This window comes from Sorex fumeus, unplaced genomic scaffold (genome assembly GCF_029834395.1).
Source record: "Sorex fumeus unplaced genomic scaffold, SorFum_2.1 ptg000007l, whole genome shotgun sequence".
Lineage (NCBI taxonomy): Eukaryota > Metazoa > Chordata > Mammalia > Eulipotyphla > Soricidae > Sorex > Sorex fumeus.
In genome coordinates, this window is record NW_026606064.1 from 34,262,411 (window position 1) to 34,281,720 (window position 19,310).

The following is a 19,310-nucleotide window of genomic DNA, read 5'->3' on the forward strand; positions in this document are numbered from 1 at the left end:
AACTGTACTTATGGTGTTTCACTAATAAAATTTTTTTTAAAAATCCTCATTTAAATGAGATTTATTTAGTTTTTAAGGCACAACAGTAACATGTTTAAGTGAGTTACAATTTAACAAGGTAGGTTTAAATATATCTTTATAATCTGATCTCAACTGTACATGAAATATTAGAAAAGTAAAAGTCCCTAAAATTTCAAGAGTTTGTCTTCAAGTTATAGTATTTCCAGTGATGGTACCTCTCTGTGTTTTCAAATGCTATACAATATCCACAGGCTTTTGCACAAATTAAGAGGCTAGAGCACAAAATAGCTGAAGGCCTCATTTATCCTTTCCAAGAGATATATTACCATGTATAGCTAGGGAAGTCAAAAGAATGTGCTAAAAGCATCTCCTGTCAGACTGGTGGGTAGCTCAATGGGCCGAGCACTGGCTTTGCATGCAGGAGGCCCAAGTGCAACCCCTGGTTTCAATCATCCCCTGAGCCCCAATGTGGGCAACTCCCAAGTAAAAGCCATGAGGAACCCAAGGTATGACCCCAAAATGAAAAGCAACCAAGTAAACATATAAAAGCACCTCATATCTTAAAAAACAAATTCAAGGGGCTGGAGCGATAGCACAGCATGTAGGGTGTTTGCATTGCACGCGGATGACCAGGATTTGATTCCCAGCATCCCATGTGGTCCCCTGAGCCCCACCAGTAGTAATTCCTGAGTGCATGAGACAGGAGTAACCCCGTGCAATGCCAGGTGTGACCCAAAAAGCAAAAAAAAAAATCAGTTTACAATTTCTTTCTCCGCTAACTGGATCCCAGACATTTAATAGTGGTAGAAAAATACTCTCCAACAGCTACAATGATCTCTCCATCATGGAATCCATCTATAATCTCAATATCAGGACCCATCAGGACCCTTAATCTTTACTGCCAGGCATGACATCTAAAAGCACTTGACATCAAAACAAGAAAATAACTCCTTTTACATCTACTCCAAGCATATCCTCCACAAAGCAGCTAAACTATGAAAAGAAAAAAAAAGGAAGAAGAAGTAGAAAAATTACAAAGGTCCTTTAGAAAAAGTTTCTGTAAGGCTTGGGCTCATGTGACCAGTCCCATTATGCTCACAGTTATATTAGGGGGCAGACTGATCTTGGTAAAAGAGCTCAGGCTCTGTGACTAGAACATCTTATGGATTTTCAATTTGGAGGGTAAAGAATCTCAGAGATGGAAATAGGTGGATGTCACATTTTTAACTGTACACAAGGCATGCTTATTAGTATGTAGGGTGGACTCCCAGAGGTCATGAACTTTCGTCTGCTTCCTTCACTGCTGAATCTCTTACATCAAATATAGCCTGGCAAATAGCAGCTATTTTATTGTAATTGTTGAATGCATAAATGAATTAATCTCACCATAGCTGCTGCTACTAATATTTGTTAACATTAATCCTATTATAGCTTATTGTAGATGAAAGTATATGTTCGTATGTAAAATGTCTTATGTAATTTTTCACTTTTCGTTTTTCGTTCAGTTTTGTTTGGGGCCATACCTGATGATGCTCAGTGTCTATTCCTCACTCTCTGCTCTGGGGTCACTCTTAGCCATGCTCAGAGGACTATATGCAATGCTGGGGGGCAAATCAGAGTCAGTCACATGCGAGGCAAGCGCCTAATTGTTGTACTATGTCTCTGGAACCTCATCTTTTCTTTGAAGTATACCCTAATAATTTGCTCGATTTGCTCGAGCGGGCCCAGTAACGTCTCCATTGTGAGACTTCTTTGTTACTGTGTTTGGTATATTGAATACTCTTGGTAGCTTGCCAGGCTCTCCAAGAGGGGTGGAGGAATCGAACCTGGCTCGGCCGGGCTGACTGCTCGCAAGGCAAATGCCCTGCTGCTGTGCTATATAAGTGAGAAGCTGAGGCTAGGAAAAGTAAATTTGATCTTACTCATAGCTCAGCATTTTTTTCATTCTGTTCCCTGCAGATATATTCAAATTGTTGATCAATTACTCACAAGGCACATTTATTATCTCCTATCTATAGAAAGACCTATAGCTTGATTAAAAGAGCTGTGGACTACTTGAAACTGAACAGAACCAGTTTCCTAGCTCTTATCTGCCATTTACCAAGTTTGTAACCTTGATAAGTAAGTTTCCTTAAGCCTAAGCTTCCTATAAGAGAGAGATAATAATAATACCCACTGAAAGAGTTAGAGTTAGGACTCAATGAGCTCTTGGAGTTACACACCCAGCACAGCAAGTGGCACATATCAAGCATTCTGTTTTTTATGGCATATGGTGGGGGGGCTTGTTGAGTTCAGTCCAGTGATGCTCTAGAGCTGCACAGGGGTCATATGGTGTTAGAGAACAAATGCAGGTCCTCGACTCTGGTGGGAATGAGTTTTACGCCACCTGCGCTATCTCCCCCAATTCATAACAAGCATTCTAAATGACAACTCTTATTTCTGATCTCAGTGTTAGTTTCTGTATTGAATCTGAAATAGTGTCAACTTTAAAATGATTTCAGGTCTCTATATTACATGGACAAGCTAACTCTGAAGGAAACTGTTTCAGTATCTGACCTGAAGTTCATCCCCAACGTGCTACAAAGGGCTTTTTGTAATAAGAGATCTGGTTAGTGACAAGACATCCAAAGTCAAAAAACACAGAATTTGGTCCTTAATTGGATCGTGCAGAGTGAGGGAAACCAAAGTTCAGGAAGCTTTGGAATCTACTTTAAATTCACAAATCAGCTCTATCCCTTATTGCTAAGTTTGAACTCCAGCAGTAAAACACCAATTCCCTCTACATCAAATGGAGAAAATACCACACAGCAATTCCAGTTGACAAGTCAATTGTTTAAGTAACTTATATAAAGTATTTGCCACATCACAGGTGATTAAAAAAAAAATAGGGGAAGAAGTTTGAAAGCACAGGGGCTCACCAACTCTCACATATTACTTACGTCGGCAGACCTTACAGCACTGGCCAGCAATGTGCACCGGGAGGGAATCTGGAGAGCAATTGAGAGGGGGGCAGGACATCCTTCGGCATTCCACGATACCACTCTAGGAAGGAAGGACAGAGAAAGGAATTGCAGACATCCTCTTGGTGGAGAAAGCTCATTAGGGAAACAGAAGCAGTATGAGGAATTTCCAGTCTTCTCCAGGACCACAAAGGTACTATATTCCCAGCCCAAATAAACCCCTTCCATTTCTATTACTTTTCTGATAAATATCACTGACTTCAACCCAGCTGTCCATGCTGGCTAAGCAGATTAGACAAAAAAAAAAAAGGTTTATTTATACAAGAACCTAACTAGCCCCTTTTCCAAATCTTGTCAATCACTGCCTAAGCCCTAACAATGCTTTTTTGTTGTTGTTTTTAACTTTCACAAACAAACAAAGGCATTCTTCAGATATTTATCAAATAATTCCAATGGGCAAAGTAAATGTACTAATTCTGGTGGTCCCGTGACTCCCTGAAAATGATGGGATACACACATGCCTGAGACCATGGGAGGTGTCCAGCTTGAGAGTCTCTTCAAGAGTTGATGTAAAGGGGCTGGAGCAATAGCACAGCAGGTAGGATGTTTGCCTTGCACTCAGCAAACCCGGGTTCAATTCCCAGCATCCTACCTGGTCCCCTGAGAACCACATGGGAGTAATTCCTGAGTGTATGAGCCAGGAGTAACCCCTGTGCATCGCCAGGTGTGACCCAAAAAGCAAAAAATTTTTAAAAAGAGAGATGATGTAAAATACCTTGTAAAATACAACAAAGACATCCACACATGAATTAAACTCCCCGTTCAAATTTGTACTAGCAGAGTTGTAGGTGAAGGTAATCAGTAGGTTGGAACCCAAAGGAGTCACTTTCTCTAATCCTTCAAACTATAAAGTCCAAACAATAAACTTTTTAACAATAACAGCAAATCATTACAGGTTGTGGGGCAAAGCAGACTTTTCATGGCCAAGCAATTATACAGGAAAGGCCACTTTTCCAGCTCTCTTCCACAACTCAAAAATTTGGAACATGACACCTGCTAAAATAAAGGTAGCATCTGCCTCCCAGCAGCATTATATACTGAAGGTGCAGAATCCAGGATTGCTCTGATGGCTGCTTATCTACAGCGCAGCTTACTCTGCATGTGCAGTTCCTGCAGTGATCACCGTCAGTCCATGAGTCCTGGTCTCGGTACAGGAGTCCACTCACTTGGCAGGTCTTCTCACAATGACAGTTTTCCAACTGACTAAGTCTTGTCTCTGCATAATTTAGCTGCAAACAGGAGTCACAAGGTGTAATTTCTGAATTCAATTACGTCATCTTAACAAAGCTAATAGCAGCCAAAAAGTAAAATAAAATCCAGGTAGCAAAAGGGAAAACTGCTTAAAGCAACACACAAGCACTTACCCAGAGTTGATTTTTTTAAAGTGTTGTTGTTTTTTTTAAAAAAACACAAGACAGAATTATTCTAAATTGAAGACATATTGGCTCCCATGGTCTAACGAGCACCAAATGAGACATTAAAGTATCTCGGGGACCTCATGGATGTTCATAAACGTGTGTGCTTCCAGCTCAAGCCCACACGGAAACACTTGTAATGGATGTGTTTTCAAGGACTCATTACAATGTTTACAGGAGATCTAATCAGCGACTCTCATGCACTTCCATTTATCTCCCACCATCCCCTCCCTGTTCACACATTAACTCAAGTGCCAGGGTTTACAAACTGCAAAGTCACTGCTTCCTTTCTTATGAAATATTCTACGAGTTGAGACCAGAAACAAAGGGGAAACACCAGGAAATCTATTATCACCCCAGTTCAGACTGCCCAAATGCAATGTCCGAGAATCCACATGAAGTTTAAATGAAGTTTACATGAAACAACCAAATTCCTCACTGACAGCAGGATTTTTGCAAAGAAACTTTTTTCCATTTGTCTAGGTTACCCAAGTAATCATCATTAATCACAGAATCTGGAGTCTGCCATTTGAAAGGTTTTACAAAGCTCCAAGGCCCTGTAAAGTAATCCCTTCTGATGATTATATGGCCTCTGTATATCTGAAGTGGTCGGAAATCCATTCTTTTCTTTCAGAAAAGTCTCTTTTTCGCCCCTCTCTGGACACCAGATAAGTGTTTCTTTGAGTTGTGAAATTACTTTATCATTTCCTTGCTGCATCTACTCTTGCACTGTAACCTACCCACAACAAGATTCATTTCTCTTCAATCACTCGCAGTTAGCCATACTCCTAATCGCACTCACCACTACCAAGTCCCCACAATATCTCCTCACAGTATGTTCAGCCTGTCCCCTAACCACACTCTACTCTAAGGTGCCTCCAAAACTGAATTTTGGTAAGTAAGTAAGTAAGTAAGTAAAGGCCCTCCCGTTGATCATCGATTTGCTCGAGCGGGTCCAGTAACGTCTCCATTGGAGACTTTGTTGTTACTGTGTCTGGCATATTGAATACTCTCGGTAGCTTGTCTTCTGCCACATGAATACTAAGAGAGATGATTTAGTAGTAAAATGATCCTTTTCCTAACTTGATTGAAAACAACACTGCCTGAAAACTCAAATACTTCTCAAATTAATACTCATGGATTAGACATTTTCCCTTCAAAAAAGGGACTGAGCCGATCTCTGATGCAACTAAGACTATTTCAAGATAACATTTTAGAGAGAAATGTTGAGCCTGGGTGATGAAAACTCCAGTCTTTCTTTTCTTTTTTTTCCTTTTTTTTTCCTTTTGGGTCACACCCAGCAATGCACAGGGCAAACTCCTGGCTCTGTACTCAGGAATTACTCCTAGTGGTGCTCGGAGGACCATATGGGATGCTGGGAATCGAACCTAGGTGAGCCACGTGTAAGGCAAATGCCCCACCTGCTGTGCTATCACTCCAGCTCCTCCACTGTCTTTCTACAATGGCTCCATTCTATGAACGTTGCTATTGATTAACTAGAACAAGCTGCTCCCTAGGAATGGAATCCATAATCAATATGCAACTCTAACCTTGGTTTATGTCATTTACTTCATCCTCTTCCTCCAAGCTCTTACAATCTCTTGAGAATATGTCTTTCTTGTCTACCTTTTGTGAGTGGTACCAATGAGCTCTCTAGGGTAGTAAAAAAAGAATCTTGGACAAACCAGATTTACTGTAATAAGCCCCTAGGAAATATTTGACTATCCTATAATGCTAGCCACCCAAGCTCCTCTAATATACATGATTTTTGAAAATTCTGAGTATGTTTGGGTATCTAATATAATCACACAAAGTTTCTAGAATCAAAAATGATTAAATTCTTTAGAACCACTCTTCCTTAAGTTTTTCTACTTGCATCCCTTTTTCATTCAAGAAATACAAGGTTAGTGCTGCCAGAAATACCACATATTCGCCATGTAGCTTATTCTAATTTTATTTTTTGACCATTGCACACTAAACAACATTTTCTTGTTATCAAATGCTTTGTACAAGGCATAGTTTAAGAAGCTAAGCTTTGGGAAACACAGATTTAAAAAATATATTTCTATAGACAAGAGAGATAGCTCAATAGATTGAGTACAAGGTTTTCCATGAAGGAGAACCTGGTGTGATGCCCAGTATTGTATGGCCCACCAAACACCAGTGGGAGCAACCTAAGTCCCAAGCCATGAGTGATCACTGAACTCCCATCAGGTATACCCTCCCTTACAAAAAAAAAAAAGGAAAGAAAAATACATTTCCAGACAAAGGATATAGCTCATTGGTAGAATACAGGCCTCAGAGGTGCAAGGGCCTGGGTTTAACTTCAAATATCACACACACACACAAAACCACTTACACAAGTTTGGGATAAGATCAAGAGAATAAAAATAATTAAAACCATATTCATAGTATATTATTAAAAGTGACCAATGACCATGTTGGTCACTGCTAAACTTCTGTAGTGACTGGTGAATGACACAGAACTGAACTAGAGTTGAACACTACATTACATCACTCCTGAAATTGGCTCAAAATGGGTCGTTTGTGAGAAATGTGAGTGAATCTGCAAGTGTAGAACAAGTCTAATGTCTATATCACTCCATCTAGTTAACTGCTGAAAGACTGCATGACCCAAAAGGCAATTCTGGTATGTCTAAGCTTCTTAAAAATCCAGCAATTTGCCTGTGGGTAATATTGACAATTTCAGTATTGGCTAACAAAGCTGAATTCTATTCACCTATAAAACTCACTGCAAGGAACACTTCAATTTTAATATAATGGAAGCTATTCTCAGGGATAATTTTGTTTCTCTTAGGAACTTAGCTTTTATTTTTCAATATATTTTAGCCCTTTCTGATACTTCTGATAGCTTTTGGAAAGCTCTGACCTCTCTAGATGTACATCAGATTGAAAGGCAAGAAACATTAAGGCAAAGAACTAACTTTTGAAAGGCAACTTCATATGTAATGATGTCGTTCTTTTTGTGTCCCTGCTAAATCAGGTAGCAACAATAAAAAAGAAAACTGAATCTAAATTTTTAAAAAATGAATTACATTTTCTGTCATTGGTATTAGCATGCTGAATTTATACAAATTCATTTTCAAAAGCTATTTCTACACTACCTGCCATTTCCTCTAAAAATGCCTAAAGATCCAAAATAGATAATAGATACAGTAGCAAATTTACATCTTTATTCTGTCTTACCTTTGTTCATACATTTATCTAAGCAACCAAAGACCAAATCATTTATTCTTAACTCTAAGAATTCAAAGATAGACAGCAGAGGCCTTTTTTCACAGTAAGAGGTCAATGAATGGATCTGAGTACATTAGTGTGTGATGAATTGCTTTTTTTTCTTTGAAATACGATTTATTTGGCAATTGCTATATGGGAAGGGAAAAAAGAAATCTTCTATTGTGTTAAACCTCTAGGCTTAATTGAAAAATCACTACTGAGCTTTCCAAAACAATGAAAGTCTCAAAATTAAATATGTTACAAGCTGAAATGCCACTCCACGTGCTGCATGATTTGCATAAACAGATTTGTCAAAGATTTAAACAGAAGTAATCAAGAAATTGCCTGTCTCCAGCAGCCTTTCTTCCTGAGCTCGAAAACAGAATGTGATCATAGCACAGGTGGTCTTTGTGGCCAGGACAGAGGTTCCTAGAGTTCCCCGTCAGCCCCAAAAGTGGTAGATGCCACAGAGTCAAGCCTAACTGGGGGAACTTTGAATCAGACCCTGAAAACCTCTTGTGGATCCTGGGGCAGCTGCCCTGAATCATCTCTGCCCTGGAACAATGTATTTTTTCCAGGATGTCAAGATTCTTTAAGGGGACTCACACTCCATGACCTCTGACACCTGAGGGGATCTTTCTTGTGTCAACAAAGGACCAAGTCGTTCTCAAACACTCCTGCCCTGAAAGAAGACTCAAACCCCAAGCCTTCCGAGGCCGTACTAGGGGTGCTCAGATACCTGCACCTATTTGATTTGACCTCTCTGGGTTGCCAGCTCCTGCCCAAGCTTGGGCACCAGCCCTGCTTGCTTGTGGTATTCAGTGACTTCCTCTCTGAACTTGCTGTTGTTTTTCTAAGAGTTCCTTGAAACCCTTCTCCAGACCAGATCCCTGTCAACAACCGCCATCCTCTGCCAGCCTTTCCGATGCCAAACCACTGGGGAAAGTGACATTTTCTCAAGGATCATCTTCCTCTGTCATAGCTGCCAATTTTTCCAAGGTTAGTAATATATAATTAACAGCAGCTGCCACTTACTGACAATCCACCCTGTGCCATACACTGAAACTGAACTCCCCATCTCACTGTCTGCTCTCATGGAATCTTTATAAGACCAAAATTTAGAACTACCACTTAGTATATGGGGAATGCAGCTGGAACAATTTCAGTGGCTTGTTTAAGACACAAGCATTCAATGATGTGATGAAAATAGACTCAGAATGAGACAACTCTGACTCCAAAGGGTTTTCTCTGTCTCCTCCCTGATTTCTGTGACTATTTGCCTGTTTAATAATAGCTGCTAGGCAACTCAACAAACCTACAAGCTCCTTGGTTAAATTTTGGCACAATAGGCTTATTTAACTCAAGTACGTGCCCATATCTAGATGCATTTTAGTGCCATAAAATTCTCTCTGCATCCAGGAATCACATTTGCCTTTAAGTAAGACTTCTCTCACCAGATTCCATCTCCTCTACTCTACCAAAAGGATGAAGAACATTGAGGCTAGAGAGATGGGGAAGCAAATACGGCACTTGACTCGCACATGGCTGACCCTGCTCTGATCTCCATCACCATAGACAGTCCTTAGAGCACCAGTAGAAGTGATCCCTGAGTGCAGAGCCAGGAATAAGCCCTCAGCATAGAAGGTATGGTGCAAAAAATCAAATTATTGGAACCCTGAAAAGTATTCTCAATTCTGAGAATGAGCAGGAAAGGGAACAAGGCTTGCACACGTCACTAAAAAAATTTTCCCCTGGCACTAGCTAGAGGTAATAGCTTCCTTGAGAATTCATCAACAATTTGCAGAAAATTCTTCTTCACCTATGTTTATACTCTGATCCTGAGCAGTCACTATGGTCTGAAAATCTTTTGAAAAATAATGTAACATAGAGGGACTCCAGCAGAGTCCCACTGAATGTCAGTCAACCCAGAGTTCAAAAAATTCTCACCTATTTCTTAGAGAAACAAGAGGCCTGATGTTACCCTTTATGAAGGTCATGCAAGCTGGGTGCTTATGTTCCATTCCCCATAGGAATTATCTCAAAGTGTACCTGCTTTGGATTTGTTCATTCTTCTCACTCCTGTCTCCACCTCCTTCTCTCCATCAAGCATTCCTTTGTTATCATGTTATTTCTTTTTCTAATCCTCTCTTCCCCAGCTATAAATGTTCTCAGTGATCTTTCTGCTGCAGTTTGAATATCCATTATCTTTTTGGAGGGTGGGAGGGGTTGCATAATGGACCACATTCAGTGGTGCTCAGCACTCACTCCTGGTTCTGCACTCAGGGATCACTTCTGGTAGGCTCAGAGGACCATATGGGGTGCCCAGGATAGAGTATAGGTTGTCTTCATACAAGGCAGCCACTACCCGCTGTACTATCTTTCTGGCTCCTGCCCTCCATTATCTTGGGAAAAGTCACAGAAGTATTTTGGATCTCAGTTTTTCATCTAGAAGGTAGAATAATAAACCAACTCAAGGATGCAGGACAGCTACACAGATTATAGTGGAATGGATAGGAAATGTTTAAGCACTGTGATGTGATATAACCAATGTTCCATAACTATTACCTCATATGATCCACAGTTGATAAACCAAAACCTATGGACCAGATCTGACCCACCTAGTTATCTTTACATAGCCTCTCAGCTAAGAATGATTTTTTAATTTTTACATTTTTCAAGGCCATTATTTTAATAGCACAGCGGTAGGGCATTTGCCTTGCACGCAGCCAACAAGGCCGACCCGAGTTCGATTCCTCCGCCCCTCTCGGAGAGCCCGGCAAGCTACCGAGAGTATTCGATATGCCAGACACAGTAACAAAAAAGTCTCCAATGGAGACGTTACTGGGCCCGCTCGAGCAAATCGATGATCAACGGGAGGGCCTTTATTTTAAATGATTATATTTAAAATAGCACCTATATAATATTCTTAATTTTGCCTCTTGGCCTATAATTCACTACCTGGCTGTTTATAAGAAAAGTTTGCCAACTCCCCTTCTAGATTAACATAGACTTCAAATTATGCAGTGAAAATGGAAGTGCTCCCTTTTCTAATTAAAATTCTATTCACAGTTTGGAAGAAACAGACTTATAAATCTTCCAAAGTGCTTGAATGGGGGGAGGGGTAGAAGGTGGATTAAACCATTTTCTGCTTTCAACTGTCTACAATTAAATATCTCCTGCCTCGTAAATGCCCATTTTAAACAATAATGTTTTGAGGACAGAGATTCCAGTATAATGTATGAATTAAAAAGGAGGAAAATGACAGCCCCTATAACAGGAATGAATGGGAGAGTAAAGGGAACCCTCAAAGCCAGGATGGAGAACCGCCATCACCCTAAACCAGCATGTTTCTTGTTTCAAAAACTAGGTAACACACTAAAATACAATTAACAGTATTGAGATCAAGCTGTTCAGACAAAGTGAACTAAATGCCTCTAATGCCACAAACCGGGAAGGCAAATAATTGCCTGTATTTCACTTTCCTGCTAGACACTGGAGTAGAAAGCTAATGCTTCACTTTCCAGACTCAGACTCCACTCCTTTCTCATGAAAATGTTCTGCTCCTCCTTTCCAGGCAAAAGGGGCCTTAGTCCAAAAACCTACTTTGAAACAGGCATGTTATCTTCAGCAACTCAGTCTCTGGCTCCAAACACAACCTGGCCTCCCAAACATTTACCTACTCATCATTTCTTTTTTTCCCACATGCCATGGCTCTGGCAGGGAGCTGTTATAGCTGCAGGTGAAATAGGATTTATGTATCATTTCCCCCCTGTTATTAAAATTCTTCCTTTTTCAAGGTATAATGTCTCTTAGGCCCAACCTAATTCTTTCTTTGCTCTAGGCTGGAACCCTTGTCCACAACTGATTGGTATCCTAAACTACTACAACATTAGCCACTTTATTCATTCAGTGCCTTGTTCCACAAGGCTTGGGGCTTTTCATTATGAATCTAAATTTTATGAAGATGTTTGAAAGCCCCTAATTGTGTACAGTTTTTTGTTGTTGTTGATGTTGTTCTGCCACTGGATCAGAATGACACTGGGGTAAAAACCATGTCTTGTTCATCACTGCCTTTTTTGTGTCTTACAGGCACAAAGCAGGGCCCTAAAAGAGACTTGTTGAATGGAGGATGGAGATGTTTAAAAAGAGAGAGGATTAATAAAACTAAACAGGCTGATAGGTAAGCATCACCAATTCTGCTATTTAAAACCCAAGGTTTGTCCTGAAATGAATCACAAACTAGAAATATGAAGTAATGCCTTCCTGTGACAGTAATCTCTTCCTAACAATAGTTATTTTGCCCCTTCTGATTACTGGCAATTATTCTTACATCTAAAATGCATTAGTTTATAAGCAGCAGTAGCTCTGACTATACATCATCCCACACTATTACCAGTTTAATAGCCAATGGGCAAATTCCTTTCCTACTCCCAGGAATCCAAACTGACACATACTACCTCTTTTTACACACATTTTTCAAGAAAACATTTTGATACAGACTAACAGTACCAAGGGCATAAGTGGTTATGTTTACTAGAGGTAGTCCTTGTCTAAATAAGAAAAACTATGTTTATGGTTACTTACTGCAGATGCCAACACTTAAAAAAGAAATTTCCATTATAACATATCACTCTAAATAGGCTGAATAAATAAAATGAAATATGGCATGTAAAATTTAGATACCTACTTTTGCAGTCATCTTGGCCAAAAGCTCTTGTAAATCCATTATGCCTTGCACCAGACTTAAAAAATCACTGCAAGTAGGGCAAGCTCAACAAAGAAAATATGAAATAAATGTTAAACACAGTGCTATTACAACAAAGACAAGTTTAAAACTGTAGTTGTTTGGCTACATAGAATTTTTGTCTTTCTGATTAAGCATTAACTTTGAAATTGAGTGAAATCACAGAGGATTTCAAAAGGTCTGGATCTTTTACTTTTAATAATAAGCAAAAAGTAACAAGAAAAAAGATTAATTGGGGAAAGTCAGTATGACATTTTGGATTAAAATTAAGCCCTCATTTTTATTGAGATGTGAATGAAAACTCTGAGTGATCATAAAAGATGAGCACTCACATTCAAGGGGAAATGTTTAAGGAACATTTTTATATTTTATTTAATTTTTTTTACATGTACCAAAGTTTCTTTATTTTTTTTTATTAATGAAAAACCATGAGGTACAGTTGTAGACTTACAATTTTTTGTTCTTGGATTTCAATTATACAATGATCAAATACCCATCCCTCCACCAGTGCCCATTTTCCACCACCACAGGTCCCAGTATCCCTCACCCCCCAACCCCCACCCCCCCATCCCAACCTGCCTCTCTGGCAGGGCATTCCCTTTTGTTCTCTCTCTCCTTTGGGGTGTTGGGCTTGCAAAAGAGGCACTGAGTGAATGTTTGAAACAAGTATTTCTATTAACCACTTTTTCTGTATCAATCCACCTTCAAATTTTACTTCCTTTTTTTTTCAAATTTCACTTCTCTAAAGAATGTCTTTTAATTCATTTGAAAACACTGAAGTAAATTAGGAAGCTCTCCTTCACTATCTCCAGCACCTCACAAACTGTAATTTGCATGTATTCCTCCCCAAGTATTTCTCTGATATCAACAAGTATTAAATTCACAATGCTTTTAAGTGGCTACTTACTGCGATTCAGGTTGGGACACTGTGTTATATATCCATTAGGCATGAAAATGATTTTCCCATCTTGAATGATCCCCTTGATAACAGAAGAGAGTGTTGGTGGTTAAAATTAGTTATAGTTACCACTTCAAGTAGCCCCAGTGTAAGCTAGAGAAATAGTTCAACAGACTGAGCACATGCACTGCACAGAGGAGGCCTGGATTCCATCCCTGACACTGCATGATCACCTAAGCACTACAGGAAACAAGCCCTTAGTACAGAGCTGGGAGTGGGCCCAAGACAAAACATAACAACAAAACAACCCTTCTACAGCCACAGATTCTACAGAGCAGATTATTTGTAAAAATCTTATTGCCTCATTCAAAAAGCGAGTTGGCCTTAGTCCACGGATAACTACTCTTAAACAATCCTCTTCTGAAAAGCTTGAAATGTACAATCATCTTGAGAAAGCTACACTTACTTACTTACCACTGGTTAATGGTAATAACACCATAGCTCTAAAGATCTATCAATAAATGTTGTTAAGCCATCAAACAAAGGCATTGATGCAATAAAAATTCTCTGTGCCCCAGTCATCCTAAAAAATATTAACAAAAGCTAATTTACAGAATTTTCTTTCTTCTTGTGGAGACAGAAATGACAGATTTCAAACATCTCTATCTTGGACTAGAAAGGAGTTATTATTTTATTTCGTATTTTCTATTTTTAGACTAATGCCAACTAAAATGTTTTTATTGATTTAGTCAAGAGAATAAAATTAGACATGGGGAAAATTTCAGAGCAAATTCACTCTCAGCTAATTGAGTAACATAAGTCTCTGCTGGTGAGTCAAGATTGTTCAATATTTCACTGTTAGTATATGTGAGACGTTAAAATTCTGTAACTTGGTCTAGAAGAACAGCACAAATTTAAGAAAGTCATTGCAGCTGCCACCCCTCAATGAAAATATTGACTTGGCTTTTGGATTTTTCAAGTTAAATTTCAAGAGTCTGTTTTTTTCTGACTTTGATGGAAGAGATATTATAGAACAGATGGAAGATGTAGAAGCTGGTTCAGAATATTGAGCTTAATCTATAAATAAAATATAGGCCCAAGATAGTGCTGCAAGTCTTTCAGAAGCAGTAACATTTAACATTTATGTGCTCATCTTCTAAACAGAAGGTAAGCAGCAAATGCTGACTTCTGCTTATTATTTCAAGATAAAATATTAATTGAAAATATTAGTGGAAATCCAGGTATCACTGAACATCTGCCTTAGAATTACATATAGTTATTAACCATTTTCTCTTCCAGAATACAGTGTTCTCTATGGCAAAAGTCAGCCTGGGTGTGTGGGGGAGAGAAGGGGGGGTTGTCAGAATCACTGTCCTCAAAGTTAATTGATAATCTCTTGCAAGGGAACTACAGAGAAAATTATGATGCACTAAAGGAATCTGTTTCTTCCTGGTACAAAGCTGCTCTATTTTTCAAAGCAAATCAACTCCCTTGAAAAGTTAAGGTATCTTTCAAGCACTTTAAAGAAACTGGGAACATCAAGTCATTAGAATCCAGAAAAATAGACTTAAATTTGGAATTCAAGCAAACTAACCAGATGAATTTAGGCCCATAAGCCAACCACCTGAGATTCAGCTGCTTTCACCAACAGAATATAGATGAGTTAAAAGTAACCAATTGTCTGGGTTCACCCCAGAGTAAGGGATTTTACAGGACACAGAACTTTCAGTTGGTGAACCAAATATGTCCAGACATACGGGAAAAATTGATCACCCCAGATAGTGTATGGAAGTGAAATGTATTTCTGTACTAGGAAAGGATCAGGTCAATTATTATTTTTATCAGACAAAAGAGCAGCACTAGAAAAGCTGAAATTAGCCTGTCTTAATTATCTTTCTAAAACCCAAAGGAAAATGGAATAGAATATCCTACCCACTTATCCTATAACAACATAATATACTATATAACATTTTTTCTATTGCATCTTTTAACTAACAACTTATTTTAGTCACATTGTAAATTACAAATCCCCTCTCCTACTTTCTTCTACCTATCTCTCCTGACATCTATTTTCTAACTTTTAACTGGCATATGTGTATTTTACTCAGATTATTAAAGAAAGGTCACTGATGTTAATTTAAACAAAACCAGAGAACTGACAGTTTTTCAAAGCATATTAGCACAAACATTCAAAGCACTTGGCATTTTTTCACATGGAAAGGTCATGGGGGTCAGCCCACTTACTGAATGAAGACCCATTCCTGCCAAATTAATCAATATGAAAATTTCAATTAATTTCAAAGGATATGTTTTCATGCTGAATTTTCAATAATTTTTTTTCTTTTTTAACTACACCCAATGGTACTTTCTTGGCTCTGTCGATAAAGAAACTTGGGTCAATCAGAGGTCATGTCCCCTCAATGACTTTCAATTGCATGTATGTAGCTTTCCTTATAAAACTACCCAGAAAGGAATTTTATAAAGTATAAAATTGCAAACCACAAAGAAGTTCCACTGGTCCTATCTCTCCCATAAATATTATCTATGAGAATTTCCATAGATGAAAATGTGCCCTCAAGCACTGCAGCTCTTCCCAAAGGAGATGGAATAAAGAGAGAATGTCTATTATTTCTCCTCATTTAACTTTAAATATATCTACTCTTAACTGGAAAATGCAACTCTATGTGGGTATATATTGGCAGATCTCATTTGATCTCAATTTTTCAGACCTATGCTTTGTTTTATATCATTATCTGGTAGTGTTCTCAATTTAATTTCTCATGAATCACCTTTAGTATTTAACATTCAGCTTGGGGGTCAAGCTCCCTGATTATTTTGCTATTGTTAGGGTAAGATTGGAATATCTCCAAGAATCCTCATTTGAATGACAGGTCAAAGAACAGCTCTTTCAAAAACTGGCTGGTTGAAACATCATTTGCTTCTTATGTAGCAAAAGGGTTTACTCATTAAAAACAGTGATGAAAACAGTAACCAAAAGTCATATATCAATGCAGTAAAATCTCACTGATTTTGAACTTACTAACAACAAACAGAATTACTATTTAAGAACATCATAAAGGCAAAAGTCATGTCTTTTCATCTCAGTAGCCCCTATGATTTTTATCTGTGTTGGATATTATAGAAAATTTCACACAGTAGGCAAAAAAAAAAAAAAAAATACTTTGAAAGCATCAGATTCCTGAGCTGGAGAGGTAGTACAGGGGTTAAAGTTCAGGTCCTAGCCTTGCACTTGGCCAATTCTGGTTCAATCCCTGGCACCAAATGGAGGGATCCTTGAGAACAGAGAGGCAGAAGCCCAGAGCATCGTCAGGTGTGGTCCAAGCTCCCTCCTAATATTTTCTAATTAAAAATAAAAACATCAAGTTCCTAAAAATTATGAATCCTATAATATTGAAAATAAAATTATGAGTCCATTAAGATTTATTAAAATCCTATAGATATTAGTTTTAAAACTAGAGGACTATAAGAGAATTTTTGAAGGAGGTGGGGGAAACCACTTTGTGTACATTCTGAAAATGCTTCAAGGTGTTTAAAATATATACAGAGAGAATCAGAGAATCGCTAATTTAAAACTAGGGTCCATGGTCCTTTGACTTATAAAAAAAATTCAAGGCTTTGATACAGGAAGTAACTTTCCTAAAGGCTACCTTAGTCTTTGGGCATCATCTATAGAAGAACTAACTTCAGAACCATCTCTGAACCATTGTAGTATAGTAAAATGAAAATATATCACCTAATACTTCCATGGTCAGGTGAGCTAGTAAGATGTTGTTACAATAGACCTTGCTGTCAAACTGAGATTCTATCTTTATTTGTTTGGCAGAGGTTGTTTGTTTTTTCTGGGGCGGGGCACATACCCATAGTTATCAGGGATTACTCCTGGCTGTGCACTTAGAGATCACTCCCAGCGGCTTCATAGGATCACATGAGACTTGAGCCCAGATCAACCACATGCAACCTGATGCCCTGACCACTGTACTAGGGTTCTGGTCCCGAGTTTCCATCTTAATTGCTTGGTAACAGACACTAATCAAGCACATGTAATAAATTATTTGCTCTAGATGCTAATTTTCTGCTAATTTTCTTGCCTTGTTTTAGGAAACAAAGGTCCTTTAAGGTCGCTTAATACCTCTTCCTACCCTCAATCTTTCTTAACTTTACTAATTTGCTAAACAGTTTTGTGGTTCCTAGTGCAATTCTAAATCTCCACTGAGCAACAGATTAGGATAGATCCCTAAAGTGCAGAAATCAAATTAATAGCCTTTTATTATCCCTACTGAAAGAGGGGGGAAATAGTCACTTCCCCACTTTCTTAAATCAACCTTTGCACCCTTTAGCTCTTGCAGTCGGCTCACCTGGAGCTGAAAAATAAACCAGAGTTAGGTAGGCTGCACATTATGAATTTTTGTTTGTGGCATAACTAGCCATTCTTTCCATCCAAAACATTTTCACAATAAGAAGCATAGGAAGATGCAATTTTAAAAATTAGAAAAATTACACCATTAGGATCCTCTTATGCACAGAACAGCTGAGATTAGGCAAGCCCTTCTAACACTCAGTTTTCTGATCCAAATGAAAGCCCCTTTGCCGCCAAACAAACACTAATTCTTTTTTAAGCCTCTTATTTCCCTGCAGATCTCTGTTTACATTGAAGAAAATGGTTCTGTATTTTGTATACTAAAACACTGAAACAAATTGCTCTGAAAGAAAAAGAAAAGGGGATGGGAGAGTTCCTGGCAGGCATGTAAAACTATGGATGAAGATGTGTTCTGTTTATAAACTGGCAAGGACCCAAGCTTTAACAACAGGCTAAGAAAAAGTAAGATTTGGGAAATTCACAAGGAGATTTTCAAAATGCAACCAATTATGTGTTTCTGCCCTGAAGATAGTTCATAAAATATTCTAGCTTGCATAAAAGCCAAGAAAGACACTTGTCGACTTTCATTATAATCAATAAAAACTGCCAGCTCATTAGCATATCATTAACTGTCCTGCTGTTTTCAAAAGTCTTAATGCACAGAAATATTATTCTACATATATATGAATCCCCAGCTCTGTGACTTCAGGATTCTATGTGAAAGGAAAAATAAGAATTAGAGGTTGAAGAAAGCCAACGTAGCTTCTTTTCCTATCTGCCAATAAACATATGTTTACCATCTGCAGAATTATTGGAAACAGCTGAGATAAAAACAACAGCTGTGGCATTTAAAAAAAAAAGTAATCAATTTCACTTCCTAGTGACAACTCGGCTGTTAAGGAGACAGTGATGTCCAGGTTGAAGGTAAAAGTTTCAAACCCAAATTCACCAGACAGAGTGAGGGAGACTAAAACAGAATCTCAGGATGAAAGGATTCGGGAATGGAAAATCTCCCTGAGATCCGACTATTTAGAAACTGTCAGAACACTTCAGTGTTCTGAAGCACCCCATAACTCACTGCAATTCACCTAGCTGGTTCTTGATTTCTTTACCGAAATTGTGACAGCATAATCAACTCAGAATGCATCAAAGGGAAATTGAGTAGCAATCAAACATCTTGAAAATGAAAATCTGACAATCAGAAGATTCAGATAATCTTGTCACTGCTGGCCAGGTTTTTCTGATTTGGAAGACAAGAAATTCCTAGTTTGTGTTTTGCAACTCTGATAAGAATTTCACAGTGTTAGAGGAATAGGTGCCAAGCACCAAGCAAGTGATTCAATTTTCTGTTCTTTAATCAGTGGTACTTTCACTGCACTATCCATAGGGATCAACTGTAGCCCAGAAATTAGGTTTGACAAGTGACAAGCTTTTATTTTTTGCTTTGCCCATGAAGTGACATATTAATATTTAAAAGAGAATAATGCATTTTAACCTGAAAACACATAAACATTTCTTTCTAATTCTGAGCTAATAAAGCATGCATGATTCTTAAACCAAAGTAACAACTTCTATAAGACAAATATTAAAAGCCTGA

At 38.3% G+C, this 19,310-nt stretch overlaps 1 protein-coding gene across 2 annotated transcripts in view; it reads right to left on the minus strand.

Moving 5' to 3' along the window:
• The window catches only part of NELL1 (neural EGFL like 1), a 1,007,676-nt gene that overhangs the window by 745,185 nt on the left and 243,181 nt on the right, over window positions 1–19,310 (minus strand). For both annotated transcript variants that reach the window (XM_056131034.1, XM_056131033.1), the window contains exons 6-9: window positions 13,345–13,417; window positions 12,381–12,463; window positions 4,136–4,270; window positions 2,961–3,063 (exon numbers count right to left, since the gene is read on the minus strand). In XM_056131034.1, coding sequence (XP_055987009.1) covers window positions 2,961–3,063; window positions 4,136–4,270; window positions 12,381–12,463; window positions 13,345–13,417 — 394 coding nt within the window. The remainder of the gene's footprint in view (window positions 1–2,960; window positions 3,064–4,135; window positions 4,271–12,380; window positions 12,464–13,344; window positions 13,418–19,310) is intronic.